The sequence below is a fragment of the Neomonachus schauinslandi genome, chromosome 6 (genome assembly GCF_002201575.2).
Source record: "Neomonachus schauinslandi chromosome 6, ASM220157v2, whole genome shotgun sequence".
NCBI lineage: Eukaryota > Metazoa > Chordata > Mammalia > Carnivora > Phocidae > Neomonachus > Neomonachus schauinslandi.
Genome location: NC_058408.1, coordinates 91,673,503 through 91,687,912, shown reverse-complemented (window position 1 = coordinate 91,687,912; position 14,410 = coordinate 91,673,503). Strand labels below are relative to the sequence as shown.

The following is a 14,410-nucleotide window of genomic DNA, read 5'->3' as shown; positions in this document are numbered from 1 at the left end:
GCCAAATTCATTCAAGCAATGTTTTCTCTTGGATTGTGCTTCCCCTGTCATCTCCTGCAAAAGCCGCGCTTAAATGATAGGGATTCCTGACATCAGCCCAGCGTCTACTGGCTGCCATTGGAGGGCCCTGGGCCAGTCACAGAGGTGTGGAGGGGGAAGGTGGAAGATGGAGGGCTGAGGGTGGGGAGATATCATGAAAAGAAAGAGAAGTTACTACTTTCAAGGGTTCATAATTTAGCAGGAAGCATAACCCCATACCATTAACCATAAAGCAAGATGAAAAACCAAGCAGACCACACCCACATACAGCAAACCAATCTAGGTGTGTGGAGACTTCACCTCACTCTGAAGACACTTGACAGTTCTTTCCCTGGTGTGGGTAAGACCCAAGAGACTGAAAAGCACTGTACACCTATTATGTTTATGTATGTTCATTGTTTCTAAACATAGTGGTTTTCAAACCGCTCTTTGGAACCCAAGGTGGCCTGAAACTAACCCTTCACACCTCTGCCAAGAAAACGGGTCCAGGGGGTAGGAAAGGAATCTGTCCCATCTATAGCTTACTTGTTGAAAATATCCTGTTGTTTAAAAAAACAACAACAACTGGGAAACGATTTTAACCCAAGACATGGCGTTGGAGCTGGGTTTCTTTACCTTCATGGTTGCAGGGATGAAATAATGTTGGAATTTTTGTGGCCTGGTTAGGAAACAGCAATCAGAAATCTTGCAGGACTCGAGTGTGTATGGCTTAAGAATGTAGCAGATGTGGAGTCAAAAGGAACATTTGCCTGCATGCCCAGGCTGCTCCGAGAAACAGCCTCTTTCTCGGGACACCTTGAGGGCGGACTGAATTCAAGGAAGATGACTTTTTTTTCCTGGTAGTACTCCAGGAACTGGAGCCTTTCAAAACTACATGACATCATCTTTGGCCTCGAGAATTCTGAATTAAGCAAGAGGCTTTGTCCGTCCAGAGTACTAGGGTTAGATTCAGAGGATGTCTTGAAATGATGTCAAAGCCAGAATCTGGTGTCAGAGCCTAATCCTTCCAGCAAGAAGACATGTGACTTCTTCCTCCAGATGAGAAATAATGGTCCTGTCTCACCCGTGGGGAGAGAAGGACCTGCTAACTGGCATTCTTAGAAGGCAACGCTTGCATGGTCCTTTGCCTCTAGAATAAGATTTTTCTCAAGACCCATTTCCCTACTCTACCTTCTCTCCAAATATTGCCTCTGGCTTACCATCACATGGTTAGCCAAATGGAAATCACTTTAGCAAACCACCCTCCACACGCTGCATCCTGGTAATACCCCAAGCTACTCTTCAAGCTTTAATTGCTTCACCAGACACTGAAGTGAAGACCTCTTTTGCTCATCAGCACAGTTTTATCCAGCTCTGCCTCCTCAACTGTGGGTGAGCCTGCTCTCTGCTCTAAAACATTTGGGAGGAGAAGTTGGATATATGATTGTAAAGGAAGGATCCTCACTGCCAACCAATCAAAATGCCAGGATATTGTTTTTAGGGAATCAAATCCATTCGGTACATTTGCGATCTCTAAACCTAAGGATGCAGAGACACAAAATTCATTTCCAGCAAAGGCAGAGGAGGCCAACAGAACTGAATACAGCCATTAGTCAAATGCTTATAAAGGCTTAAAATAAAACTTCTGCTCCTCTTTTTTTTTTTAAATTCAATTTGAGGGTTGTGAAGGACTGCGATGAAATAATCCATAATCCGCAATTCAAACCAGAAGGTTTGGAATAGTTTATAACCACAAACAAAAACAAGCCAATTAAGATGGCCTCTTTTTATAACCAGAAGGAATTCCAGAGAGATGTCTTTATTTAATCACAAGTTAACAGCAGAAGAGATACATCTACGAATTTGAAACTTGCAATTTTTTTACTATTACTGAATGTTTACATCATGCAGGCTTCTTGACCCACCTCCTAAATTCACAGATTTTTCTCAAGAATCAGATAAAATCTCAGCTAGTAGTTAGTGTGTCGGGTAAGGCTCAGGGTAGGTACAAAGAATCTACTGAAAGACGCTACTAATGAAGGTAGGCTATTGGAGGCTTTTCCCAAAATATCACCCAAAATAGGGAGAAAGCACTGTAGATACAGAAGACACCGCTGGGCGTGGAAGGCACAAAGAATGGTCACTTATGCATCTCTTTCCTTTCAATGTTTCTATGGAGGTTGTGACAGCTGGGTGCAAAAATCTCAGCAAGTCAGAATCTGAAGAAGTCCACGACGACCCCTCGCAACTCATTTCACCTCACTGTGCCTCAGTTTCCTCACTTGTAAAATGAGGGTATGGACTGGAGCAGGGCAAGTATCTTTCTCTGCACCAAGGCCAATTTGCAAAACATGAAAAGGTTCGGACGGTACTCTTTCCCTCATTCAAAATGAAAAGGGCTTATCAGGTCCCGACTTAGCTGGATTACCACTTTATCAAATGGAAAAACCTTTGTTGGAAACTTGGTGCTGCTTTGGAGCCAAAGAAATGGTAATATTCTGGTGGGCTTCTTTAGTAATAGCGTGAAGACAACTTTCTAATCTTTGATGCTTGACTGAGATGGGGCCACATCGTGAAGCGAGGAGCCCACAAGTGGGAATAGTCACTGTTACCATTAGCTTTGAATTAACATCACCCAGAGCGCTTGTCAAAAAGGATTCTCGGGTTCTTAGGCCCAGGCCCACCGCAGTTAACGGCTCAGTGTGGAGGTCTAGACAGCTCCCTATACTTTCAAGTTCCCCTTTGCAAATCTGAGCCCTAGTTCTCGAGTGGCCTTTGGGAGTCACGGATCTAGAAGATTCTAAGATCTCCTCTGAGCTCTAATGACAAGTCTACACTTGCTTCTGCTACCAGATAATCTCACAGATAAATGTCTTTCAATAACACAGCGATGACAACTTAAGTCCTCAGACGGGATCTTATTCTGGACTGACTTCAAAACTGAATCCTCACTGAATATTTCATTCCGTTTATTGGTCAATATATACCAATGGAAAAATGTATTCTGTACTTGGGGGATTCAAAAGCTTCAACGTAGCATGCGAGTAGCCAATTGCAGTGCCTACAGGGACAGCAAGGTAGTATGAAGCATTAAAAAAATAAAAAGGAAAGGAAGGAGAGAAGAGAGGGAGGAAGGGAGGAGGGAAGGAAAAATCCTACCAACCGGCTTCATCTAGTTTTTGACCCCGGATGTAGATTTTATAGTTCACAGGGCTAAGTAGATTTGCTGTCTCAGAGGAGATGAAAAACTTGGGGGTGAAGAATGGCAGGGGCCCAACGAACAATGAGGGAGTTGATGGGTAAATAGAGAGAGAAGGAGGGAAGGAGCGATTCCAGAGGTTGCCAGTCCTCTTTGTGGCTTGGCTGAAGACTTGCAGCTCATACACAACCAGATGGGAAGCGGATGCTGTTCGGGTCTCCCAGATGCCCCGCCCCCCATCCCAGCCTCTCTCAAGTATACTTGACTCCACCTACACACACAGAGTGAATGCAGAATGAGGGGCAGAACATAACACTTAGCTTGTTATCAATCTTCTCTGCGTTGCTCCCCCTCCCCCGCCCCCAGCCAGCCCACAGGATAAGTCCAGGGGCTACCATCCAAAAGCCTTTCTCACAGGGCTCCATCCTCTCTGGACTCGCCTTCGAGGTCACTCATCCCAGCCACCTGGTCACCCAACTTTACATTACTCAAACTCTCCATGTCCAACATCATTCTACCTCCACATTTTATTTCTCCATCTGGCTTTCTCTTCCTGGAAGGCTGTGATAATTCATGTCTAAATTCCATCGATTCTCCAAAATTCTGCTCAGATGGCACGAGAGCCACAAGTCTTCCTTCCCTCATTTCTAAAATGAAACAGTACTATACCTGAACAGGGAACGGATCTTTTTCCACCTTGTCTCTTACTCATAACCACTGCCTCTCCTGGATGGCAAGCAACTAGAACCACTGGCCTATGTGTTCCGCTGATTGGCTGATTGCGCAGTCATTTGTTATTTCGCTCATTCAACAAAAGAAGAATGCCCTGAAACTTATCAGAAGTTTCTTTTGTGTATTCTACACCCACTTGCTGTTGCATGGGGAAAACAGATCCTTGTGAAGATGGAGAAGATACAAAAGCAGGAAAAACGGATTCTGTGAAATTTGTTGGCACTCTCTCTATCAGTAAACAACAATACATTTCTGGGTTTAAAAAGACATTTCATAATATTGTGCAGTATCACGTAACTTATCCGCTGTTCATACAAATGTGTATTCCTGTTCTTAACATCGAGCGTTAGACTTAAAAATCTAGGCTATGGGGCTGACTCCTGAATCCATGAGGCTAGCTCTGAATAAGCTATCTTTTTCACATGGACAAAAGCTATAACTAGCTTAAGATTTTGCAAAACTATGAGCCACCATGGCAAGGAGTCAATCTCTTTGTCCTATCAACAGATCCAACCAAGTGAAAAATTATATTATTTATATTTACAGAGAGTGCTTGGTAAAACAAATATTTAAGTAAATTCATGTCCATGAAACACACATTTTATAATACTTCATATGAGCATTATATTGCTTTATAAACAGGTACATATATCCCAGGTCTTAAACATCTTACACACACATTTACTCCCATCTTAGAATCTGAGTCAGAATTCATGGCAGGTATCTCTACAGTAAATACCAGATTATCCGAATCACATCATGCTTGCCATCTTTTCCCATTCCAAAACCCTGACATCAAACCATTATATTAGTTTGTGGAACAATATGCTATATCTGGCAAGAAACCCTGTTATTATGGTGGGGCTAAAAATGAATTTCATTTTCTTGACTCTGTGTCTCTTACTGTCATTTTACTATGTTACAGAGATATCCCAGGTTACTTCATAAGGAAAGAAAAAAAAATATCTTATTCAATTGCGAAGAAACTGCACAACTTAATCTGATCATTGTGTGGAGGAGAAAATATTTCCAATGACGACATCTTCCTATGTCAATTGATTTTATTACAGATTTCATCTGTGTGCTATATTAATACAGCTCTTTCTTCTTCTTTCAAGATTTTAATCTTAGTTTGTTGCTCTAACGTTTTATTGGTTCAAAATACATGCTGTAAAATGTGTGGCCATCAAATTTTCCTGTGGGCTAAAAATAACCCGTTCCTGTCAGTTAGAATTAGCTGATAAAGAGTGTCAGAGCCTGTTCTGAATAAGTTTGATAACTTCCTGTTTATGCAGCACTGACCCTTGTCTAATAAAGCTTCTTTGCCCTAGAATAAGAGAAGATTCTGCTGCATTCTATTCCTTAATGGCCAATACTGATTACTTTTGAAAGCCTTTAATACATTTCCCATATTAGACATGAACAGATGTCAGGTATGTTGCCAAGGGAAATTTCTTTTATGCAATCTTGGCTTGTTGTACAATAATAGCCCTTTCTCAACATGGGAAAAAATTACAGACCCAACTAATTTCCCTGACAGGGGAGAGTTACATATGTTTTCCACTTGTAGTTTTTACGACAAGTTTACAATTTTGCCAAACCTGGAACTAATTGGGATCATTTCCAAAAGCGGCCCAATAAACCCCCAAAAGTGTGGAGCCATTTGAGAAGGCAGTCAGGGACGGTTAGCTTTTGTATTTTCTCCATTTTGGTCAGAGAAGGGGTGGGGGAGTTAGATTGCAAAATTATTTCATTTAAGTTGCTTAAACACTTACTGTTTCATATCCTCCCAGTTTTTGAGCAGCTTGAAACATAGTCCAAAGGTTAACTGTTAGAGGGACAATAAGTATTTAGATAAGCATTGCATTAACATACTTCCAAGAAATGTCAATTAAAACATTTTGTTTTGTTTTCAATGAGAAAGAGAAAAAAAAAAAACCAACCAAAAACCAAAACACTAGTACCCCAGAGAGCTAAGTTCTTAGGAAACAATTTGCCAAAGAGCATTCAACAACAGGATATATTATTACCACTTAAAATATTTCTTAAGAAACAGTCACAAATACGGAAATGGTTCTACTTTGGGGATAAAGGACAACACAGTTTTAATCCTGTTGCCATCAGCAGACCCAGGGAAGCTAAGTTACAGCGTCCTTGGGGAAAAGAGTGAGATTTCAAAATTAGGGTTGGTCTTGTTCAACCCTTAGAAAGAAGCCATTGATTAAAGAGTACTACATCATGCTTCCTTCAGATAAGAACTTATCATAATCAATAAATACCAGCCACTGTAAGACATGATTACCTTTTTAATAGAATGTCTGATGGCAGCACTATATTAAGAACTCATACTGTATTTCACTAACACGTGGTGCCTTGCAATGAGTAGGAAGACACATATTTTACCCTTGAAGTCTTGGTGACATAACAGATCAAAGCGAAGGAAGAACTCATTCACAGAATTGAGTCCTGAGTCCACTTAGTTCCCTAAGTGATGTTTCGAGTATATACTCTTCTAGAACAGATTTCTCTTTGCAGGGCTTGCATACGTCTCTTCTGTTAAACAACTATGCCAAACTGCTGGCAAATCTGTTCATTTGTCCCAAACACCACGGAATGGGACTGCTATGGATTTGACTCTTTTACAAGAGGGGGAAAATTGAATTTCGAGTAATTCCTTGGTAAGGGAAATGAAGAATAAAATTAAAATTAAAAAAAAAAGGCTCTTTGACACAACACATTGGAAAAGCCTCATTGAACCTTGCACTATTTCAAAGCTATCAAGAGCCCTGCCTCAGCCCTGATTTAATCTGAACCAATGCATAATGCAACAAAGCTGTTCATAGTACATTAATTTTACTTCTATTTCAAGCAACCAGTTTTCAGACAAACATTGTAATCATTCGTAGTTACATAAGTTTATAATGGCTGCGAGTGTTCTCTTGCAATCAGTGCCAATTGCTATTAGGTATGTAAATTGTTATGTAAAACATACAGGTTTGACATTCTTCATCAAAATGACACATGGTTTTAATCTAGGAAGATACGTTTGGAGAAAATACTATTTCAAGCCAGGGGCTCATTGCTTTGTGTGCTACAAAATCCAGACAGAGGCAAAATACATATATTCGGTTGTGAAATCAGGACCGGATCTGGGTTTCTTCTCTTTTTTCTATGGAATTCTGCTCAGCTGCGAGTTTCCTTTTCTACTTAAAAATGTATTATGATGCTTAAATGTAATCCAAAATTGGGCTTTCGGTTCAAATCTGGGTATTTCGTGTTTCCTCTGAAGTCAGGTTTTTGTTATCTCTTAACAAATTTGGGGCTTAGGAAATACGTTTTCTCTTTCTGGTTGTTTTGTCCACCTTTCAATGTCCTCCTCTTTAAAGCTGCCTTTTTGCAGGCAACATCTGGGCCTGATAAAGCGACGTCATATTATTATCTCAGAAGAAAGGCGTTACAGACACTCAAGATTGACAAAACAGAAAATGAGAAACTTTCAACATGTCTATTTCCAGTCATAATCAGTGGATTCAAGCCTATAAATATCTCACGGCAACTGCCCCAGAAGGGAACAGCGTAGCGGAAAGGGGCAGGGAGAAAAATTCCTGGGCTGGATGATTTGTAGATTTAGTATAAACAGAGAGAGCATCATCCCCAGATTAGGATTGCAACATAACCCTGAGTCAAAATTTTTTCCCAATTTAAAGAATAGGAGCAGTTTTGATCTTTCAGAAATGAAAACAAGCATACTTACTCTGTTTAAAACCTAAATAGGGTATTCGTTCTATCGGCGTCTTCCTCTCTTTCATGTATTTATAAAGTGCCACCAAGAAAGCCTGCTCATCTGCCCTGCACTCTTCACCGATGGCAACCTTTGGTTTCTCTTCATTGGAGACTTTTTTACAGTTATTATGGTTATTCTTCGGCTTGGACAAGGCTGACCTGGCCTCACATTTCACCTGGAAAAGGGGGGAAAATATGCCACATCAAATCAAGTACTGCCTCGGAACGCTCAACAAAGACACAGCCATGACACTTCTCACAGTGCGGGAGGGGTGAGCCAGTAAATTAACCTTGCCGTCAAGGAGCTTTTTGGAGGCAACACTGAATATGAATTGTCTCAGACCAGTAGGTGGTAACTTTCCGTAAAGGGCCGGGTAGTAAATATTGCAGGCTTTGGGGCCAGATCGGCTCGGTTGCAACTACTCAACTAGTACAGAAGCGGTCACAGACATATAGGCGAATGGGTACGGCTGTGTTCCAATAAAACTTTATTTATAGAAACAGGTGGTGAGGGGGCCATGGTTTGCTGAACTATGCCAGCCTTAGAGTCCTTACAAGTACGTTGATAGGAAACCAGAAACAGTGTCCGCATCTGGTGGGAGTGGGACCATTCTTTTGCCTCTTTACACACTTTTATTTTCCCAAGGGGCACCATCTGTTAATGTCATTGAACAAAGCCCTGTCTTCTTAGTAAATAGTCCCATATTTCGCACTTTGAATCAACATGAAAGAAAGTTTACTTCTTCATAGTAAACTTCTCTTGTTGCTACTATTTCCAGCCACCTGAAAAAAACATGTCAATGCTGGCAGATGTTGGCATCAGGAACACCAGCAAGGTGTGTTCTATCTCTCACTTGAGGGGGGATGCCCAGATACGCCCTCAGTAGGAAACAAAAGATCTCACTCTTTAATGGCTTTTCGGTCAGCTCTGAGCATGTAATAGGAGATACTAACTTGCCACAAAGGAAAGAGTAGAGGTCAGTTAAAAACCGAAGAAGAGTAAATGGAAAGCACCATATTTAAAAACTAATGGTGGCCAACGTGCCAGATGTTGTTCCTTCCACAGTCTAGGCGAATATGGAACTCAGCAAACTGAGTAGCTAACCTAATGTTCCCTGCTCACTGTCATGTTCTACAAGAGGCCTTTGATGGTTGTTAAATATAACGCTAAGTTGCTGAGCTATTTTAATTGTAAAAGGGGGAAGTACAAAGGGTCAGACTTTGAGTTCAAGTGCGCCCATGGGGAATGTGTACATTCCGATATTCTTTACATCTCTATATCTAACATCGAAGAGAAGAGGGCAAGTGCTGGGGAAATGTTATGAATAAAAATGTCCCACATATTCGACATTGTTTTCCATTTCAGATTTTTGACCCCTCTTTCTCTTTCCCTTCAGCGTCTCCTTCTCAGGCTTTAAGAATATAAAAGGCTATGCTTATTTATAAAAGGGAACTGTATCCTCCTGCCAGGGCTTTCTTTAACTTATTCTCTCAAGTGAACATGTGAGGTTTAAATATCTTTAGACTGGTTCTGGAAAAAATAAAACTTCCTGTACAACTCATTCAACTGGGCCTCTAGATAAGATTTTAATTTTTAAGGGGCTGTGGAAATGGGACTAAAACATTCTTCCATGTAGAATTTTTACTTACAATATTTTCGAATTTTAGTACTTTGTCACATTACATTAAGGAGAACATCCTGTGAAACTTTATGTCATCATCATTTCTCACTGTCAAATTTTAGACTGAGTCTCAATTTCTGATGAAATCTCTAATTTAATGCCTTTTTGAAATCTGAAAATCATTCCAGTTTTAATCTGTATTGCCCCTGGCCTTTCGTGAGTGCTTACGATGTAGCCAAGCTCCATTCTAAGCACTTTTTAAAGCATTATCTCATTTTATGTCCACAACCCTAGTGAGGCTCATGATTATTCTTGCGTTAGAGACAAGGAAACTGAGGCACAGAGGGGATGAGTGACGGCCACAGGATCATGTCCAAGTTAGTAAGTGGTGAGCTTGGATCTGAACCCAGGTAGTCTCATTCTAGGGCTTGTGCGGTATTAAACACTATAATTTACTGACACTCATAAAAAATGGAATCGATAGTCAAAACATACTTCCAATTAAAAGCATATCTTATTACTAGGCATTACAAAACCTACAGCTTAGAAACGTGATCTATCAAATGAGGAATACAAGATAAAACTAGGTGGTTTCCAAAGTATAAAAGGGTTCCATTCCTTCTATTGTATATTGAGCAAAGGGAAGGAAACCAGTATCAATTGAGCCCCCACAATGAGCTGGATACAGTGCTGTGGGCTTCCCATAGTCCACCAAATGTTCATAACAACCATCAAAGGAGGCCTCTAGCTCCATTTTACAGTTGAGGAAAATGAAGCTCGGCGAGGTTATGTATTTTGTTAGTCGGCTCATGGGGGCAGAACTCTGGGTTTAGACTCAGGTCTGCCTCACTCCAAACCCTGGTTTTGCACAAACAGGAGTAGATATAAGATTTGCATATAAAACAGCCTGAGTCTTAAATTTGCAGCGATCATGGGCCATTATTTATATTATGAGGTCAGAAGTACCACTGTTAAGGGAGTATGAGCATTCCCTCAGTGTCTAGATGGCTGCCTAACCTTCTGCCGCAAACTGTGCAGAAATACCCAGAAACAGAAGGAAAGCACGGACCAGGTGCACAAACCAGGTCCAAAATCATTCAGACTCCCTGCTTTGTAGAGAAGGCTCCTGGGAAAGCCAGGCTGCTGCCTACTGAGCTCCATCCCGAACCCCGGTGGGTGAGCCAGCAGGTTTCTCCTCTCTGGGGTGAGGGGTGGGGACGCGCAAAGGCTTTGTAAGAAGTGAGCAGCGGTTTCCTTTCTCGGGCTAGCTCCATACATTTCTTCAGTTAACATAAAGAAGCCCTTTAGGCTATTACTCTGTTCCTGGGTAGGACCTAGCCAAGTTCCTTTCCTTTAAGATTTTATTTATTTATTTGAGAGAGAGAGAATGAGAGACAGAGAGCATGAGAGGGAGGAGGGTCAGAGTGAGAAGCAGACTCCCTGCCGAGCAGGGAGCCCGATGCGGGACTCGATCCCGGGACTCCAGGATCATGACCTGAGCCGAAGGCAGTCGCTTAACCAACTGAGCCACCCAGGCGCCCCCAAATATTCTCATTTTAATCTCCTGCAATTTGAAACAGGAGCTGGTCTTCATGTTGACCTTGAGAAAGACCAACCTTTTGATGGTGACAGTTAATTACGAGATCTGTTTTTCCCAACCTGAATGCCTTCTACTTGTTGAGTTCACTAAGAGCTTTGGGGTTTCTAAAGTGATTGAGGAAGTGCTAATTAAAGAATCCACATTTAATGTTTTCAATGAGCCACCACCTATTTGATATTAACCACATCCTTTCACTGGACTGGCAGTTAAGATGTGATGAACCAGCAAGAAAGAAGCAGCTATAATCTAATTTTGATGTGGTCACTAACTTGCTGGAAGACCCTCATCTTCTTCCCAGTGAAGAAGGAAGGATAATTCCTGGGGGTGGTTCTGAGAACCAAACTGGATGAAACATAGTGAAAATAACGAAAGTATCACATTTGTGAAATATCAAAGGGATGTTTGTGATTTAAGTGGAAGAACATATGGCACACCACACCATGGTTTCCCTCTTTTTGTTCCTTTTAGAATATAAACCACCTGTAATATACTTCTGGCCTTTCGAAAGTGCTTACAGAATCTGAAAAGTCATTTGCCTTCTATCTGTGGGCCTTCCATTAGAGGCCTGGACCAAGAAGATTTTTCTTGTACAGATCCCCATATGAATGGGCTTGGACCCACATCTGCTGCATAAGATGATCCCAGGGAAATAGCAGGATTCAAGACATCTTCAGAGAACTGATAGCCTCTTCCCCGGGTGACTTTTGCTGTCACGGGATCCTCTGTCCCTAACAAACAGAGTCTTACAAAGCTGGCTTTTATGTTCTCATTGAGAGAGTGCAACCTTTTGATGGCAACAGGCAAATTACTCGAACTGCTCTTCCAGCCATGCAGACCACAAATCCAGGAGGTTCTCATGCTAGAGAGCTTTGCTGTGTGGAGCTGGTATATATCCATGGTTAGAAATAGTCTGTTTGAGACACTTTCGCAAAACAGTCACACAGGTCTTGGTCAAAAAGCCAAACTGTTACTTGAAATATTGCTTCCAGTTCAGCAAGTGATCAGATGGTCACAAGCTTGTAATCTCTATGACAGTGTTTCATGAGAAAAGACCCCTTTAAGACATAAATGCCTTTCTAGTGGTCATCCTCGTCCCAGGGGTGGCCTGTTTATTCTGTAGAGACTTTCCATCAGTCTGCTGGTGTCAACACACAAGCCCGCCATACTTTATACCTACTAGTTCTTTCTTTTAGTTGAAGTGGTCTTGCCAGACCCGTTGGAAGCAGCCAAGGCAGAACTGTAATCCAAGACTCTGAGAAGAGCTAGGTGTTTAGACCAGTGCCTGGGGGCTGACTGCGGCAGGTGCCTCATTCACTCACCGCTGAAACCAACGATGGAAGGGTGATCCGCCTCCTTGTAAAGATTCTGAACAGCAGCGTGGGTGGGAGGGGTGTGGAAAGGGTCCCTTAGAAAACCCAGGTTTGACTACGATCCCTCCTAAGAAGTCAGTAACATCAAATATAGAACAGGCTCCTGTTCTCTGCAGTTTTGTGGGTCCTACTGTGAGTCTTGAGCGGCCTTCCCCGGTGAGAGATATTGGAGGTGCTGGTCTTTCAGATCAATTCGTATGAGTTTTGTAAAATTCCCAGAGGCATACTTCATTAGTAACTCCAAATGACATGGGAAGGAGCTTCATCCTGCTGGGCTCAGGTACAGAACATACTGGGGTAAACACATGATGTCACCTTGGAGGTATGGGGCAGGGTGCCAACATAAGGTACCAGCAGTGCAAGCTCGGCTAAAGGCTAGGATCCTAAAACCTTCTCGGTCTGTTCTACAGTATTGCAAACCACATCACAGGGAATAAACTGTTCCTGCTGACATTCTTCAAGACCATGGAAGCTGATGGGTAGTTCTAGGGCTGAGATGTCCAAATTACTAGAAAATGTCATTCTTGGTACCCATGTGCACTCATTTGCAGAAGGTCAAAAGAGCAGGACAAAAATAACTTTAGGAAAGCAGATCGGTGTATAGCCAGAAAATACACATTTCTACTGGTTGATCTCTGTGTTTTAACCCTTTGCATTCTTGGAAGCACGAAGAAATCCTAACCCAAAAAGTCCTCAGAACTTCCTGACTAAACAATCATCCGCTGAAAGTAAGACTTGTAAACTGTGACTGTCTAGGGTTGGCTTCATTAAACTGGGAAGAGGAGTGGTATACAGAGCAGAGTAACAGCAGACTGTCAACACAGAACCAAATTCACATTTTCCTACATCAGAATCTTCCAAATTCACCACTAGTGAAAATGCTCCCATTTTCATAAGCTTAGTTCCTGGATCTGGAAACATAGTATCAGTTGAAATCTGGTCTTCAATCCGGGTCCTAAAGGGGTTATTGCTGTCTTTGGCACAGAATCAACACCTAAGCGCAAAGACCCAGTAAACAGAACCGTGCAAATCTGACCAACCTCACAAAAGTCAAAAAGGTAAGTCTAAAAATATAAAGTGACACTTCACCCTTCGTGGTGCTAAATACCTCAGGCATGCACTTTCAAGACTCCAAGGAATGCTTGGGCAAAATGGGCCTGGGCCCGAAAAATAGTTTAGAATTTGGATTTTCATTCTGTGTTAATAGAGATCTTCAAGAAGATACAAATGTCTATATGGGTACCTGTATCCATGTAACTATTTTTCCATACAGGTAAATATCTTCAGTTTTACTCCAAGGTAAATTAGAGGTGACTTTGAAAAAATATAACTAAAAAACATAATTCTAGCTATTTCTAATTTCATCCTCTGTTAATCTCTGCAACATATTTAGATGAACACGTTCAGAAACAGGATGGTTCATCTTGGTCTATTTTTGATACAAGCAGAGTAAACTATGTCATTGTGTCACCTTCTATGAAATCCTCAGCTTCAATGACGTGGGCGCTTAATCATCTGTCCTTTACCCAGCAGGCCAGACTGGGAGGTGGGAAGTCTTTCTGTTGACTAATCAAAATGCCTACGCTCCCCCCTCCCCCAACCACCCAGGGGAGGGAACAGATACAGAGAGCTGTGAATACCAAAGCCAGATTCTGAATTGAAAACTGCCACCAAGACACAAGAGCAGAGAGATAAAGAGAAAAGGGAAAAATAACAAGAGGCAGCCAAATGGAGAGCAGGGAGTGAACGACCGACCGTACCTTGGCCACAGCCTTGCCATCGGAGTTGTTGTTGGAATCTTTAACACCACTGAACGAATCTCTTCTCTGTGGGCATGGTTTCTTTTTGCGTGGTCTGCCTTTAAGATTTGGCGCTGAAAACAAACGAAGAACAAACTGATGTACATTTTCATTTGCATGGGTTTCCTTATTAAAGACCAAGAATGTTAATAAAGTGGTGCCCTCTAACCTGTTCGGAGGAGCGCACCCACGTGTGGAAGCCAACCTTCACGTTATGCCCCCTTCTCTGAAGGGCTGTGTCTTGGTAGACTCTACAGTTCTTCCCAAAGCTAACATGTCTAATTAGT

General features: G+C 41.8%; 1 protein-coding gene across 3 annotated transcripts in view; it reads right to left on the bottom strand.

The window, feature by feature from the left end:
• ARID5B (AT-rich interaction domain 5B) overlaps positions 1-14,410 on the bottom strand; it is a 173,347-nt gene that overhangs the window by 26,428 nt on the left and 132,509 nt on the right. For all 3 annotated transcript variants that reach the window (XM_044916037.1, XM_021699513.1, XM_021699512.1), the window contains 3 exons: positions 14,085-14,197; positions 7,704-7,908; positions 5,725-5,777 (listed from right to left, as the gene is read on the bottom strand). In XM_044916037.1, the coding sequence (XP_044771972.1) occupies positions 5,725-5,777; positions 7,704-7,908; positions 14,085-14,197 (371 nt within the window). The remainder of the gene's footprint in view (positions 1-5,724; positions 5,778-7,703; positions 7,909-14,084; positions 14,198-14,410) is intronic.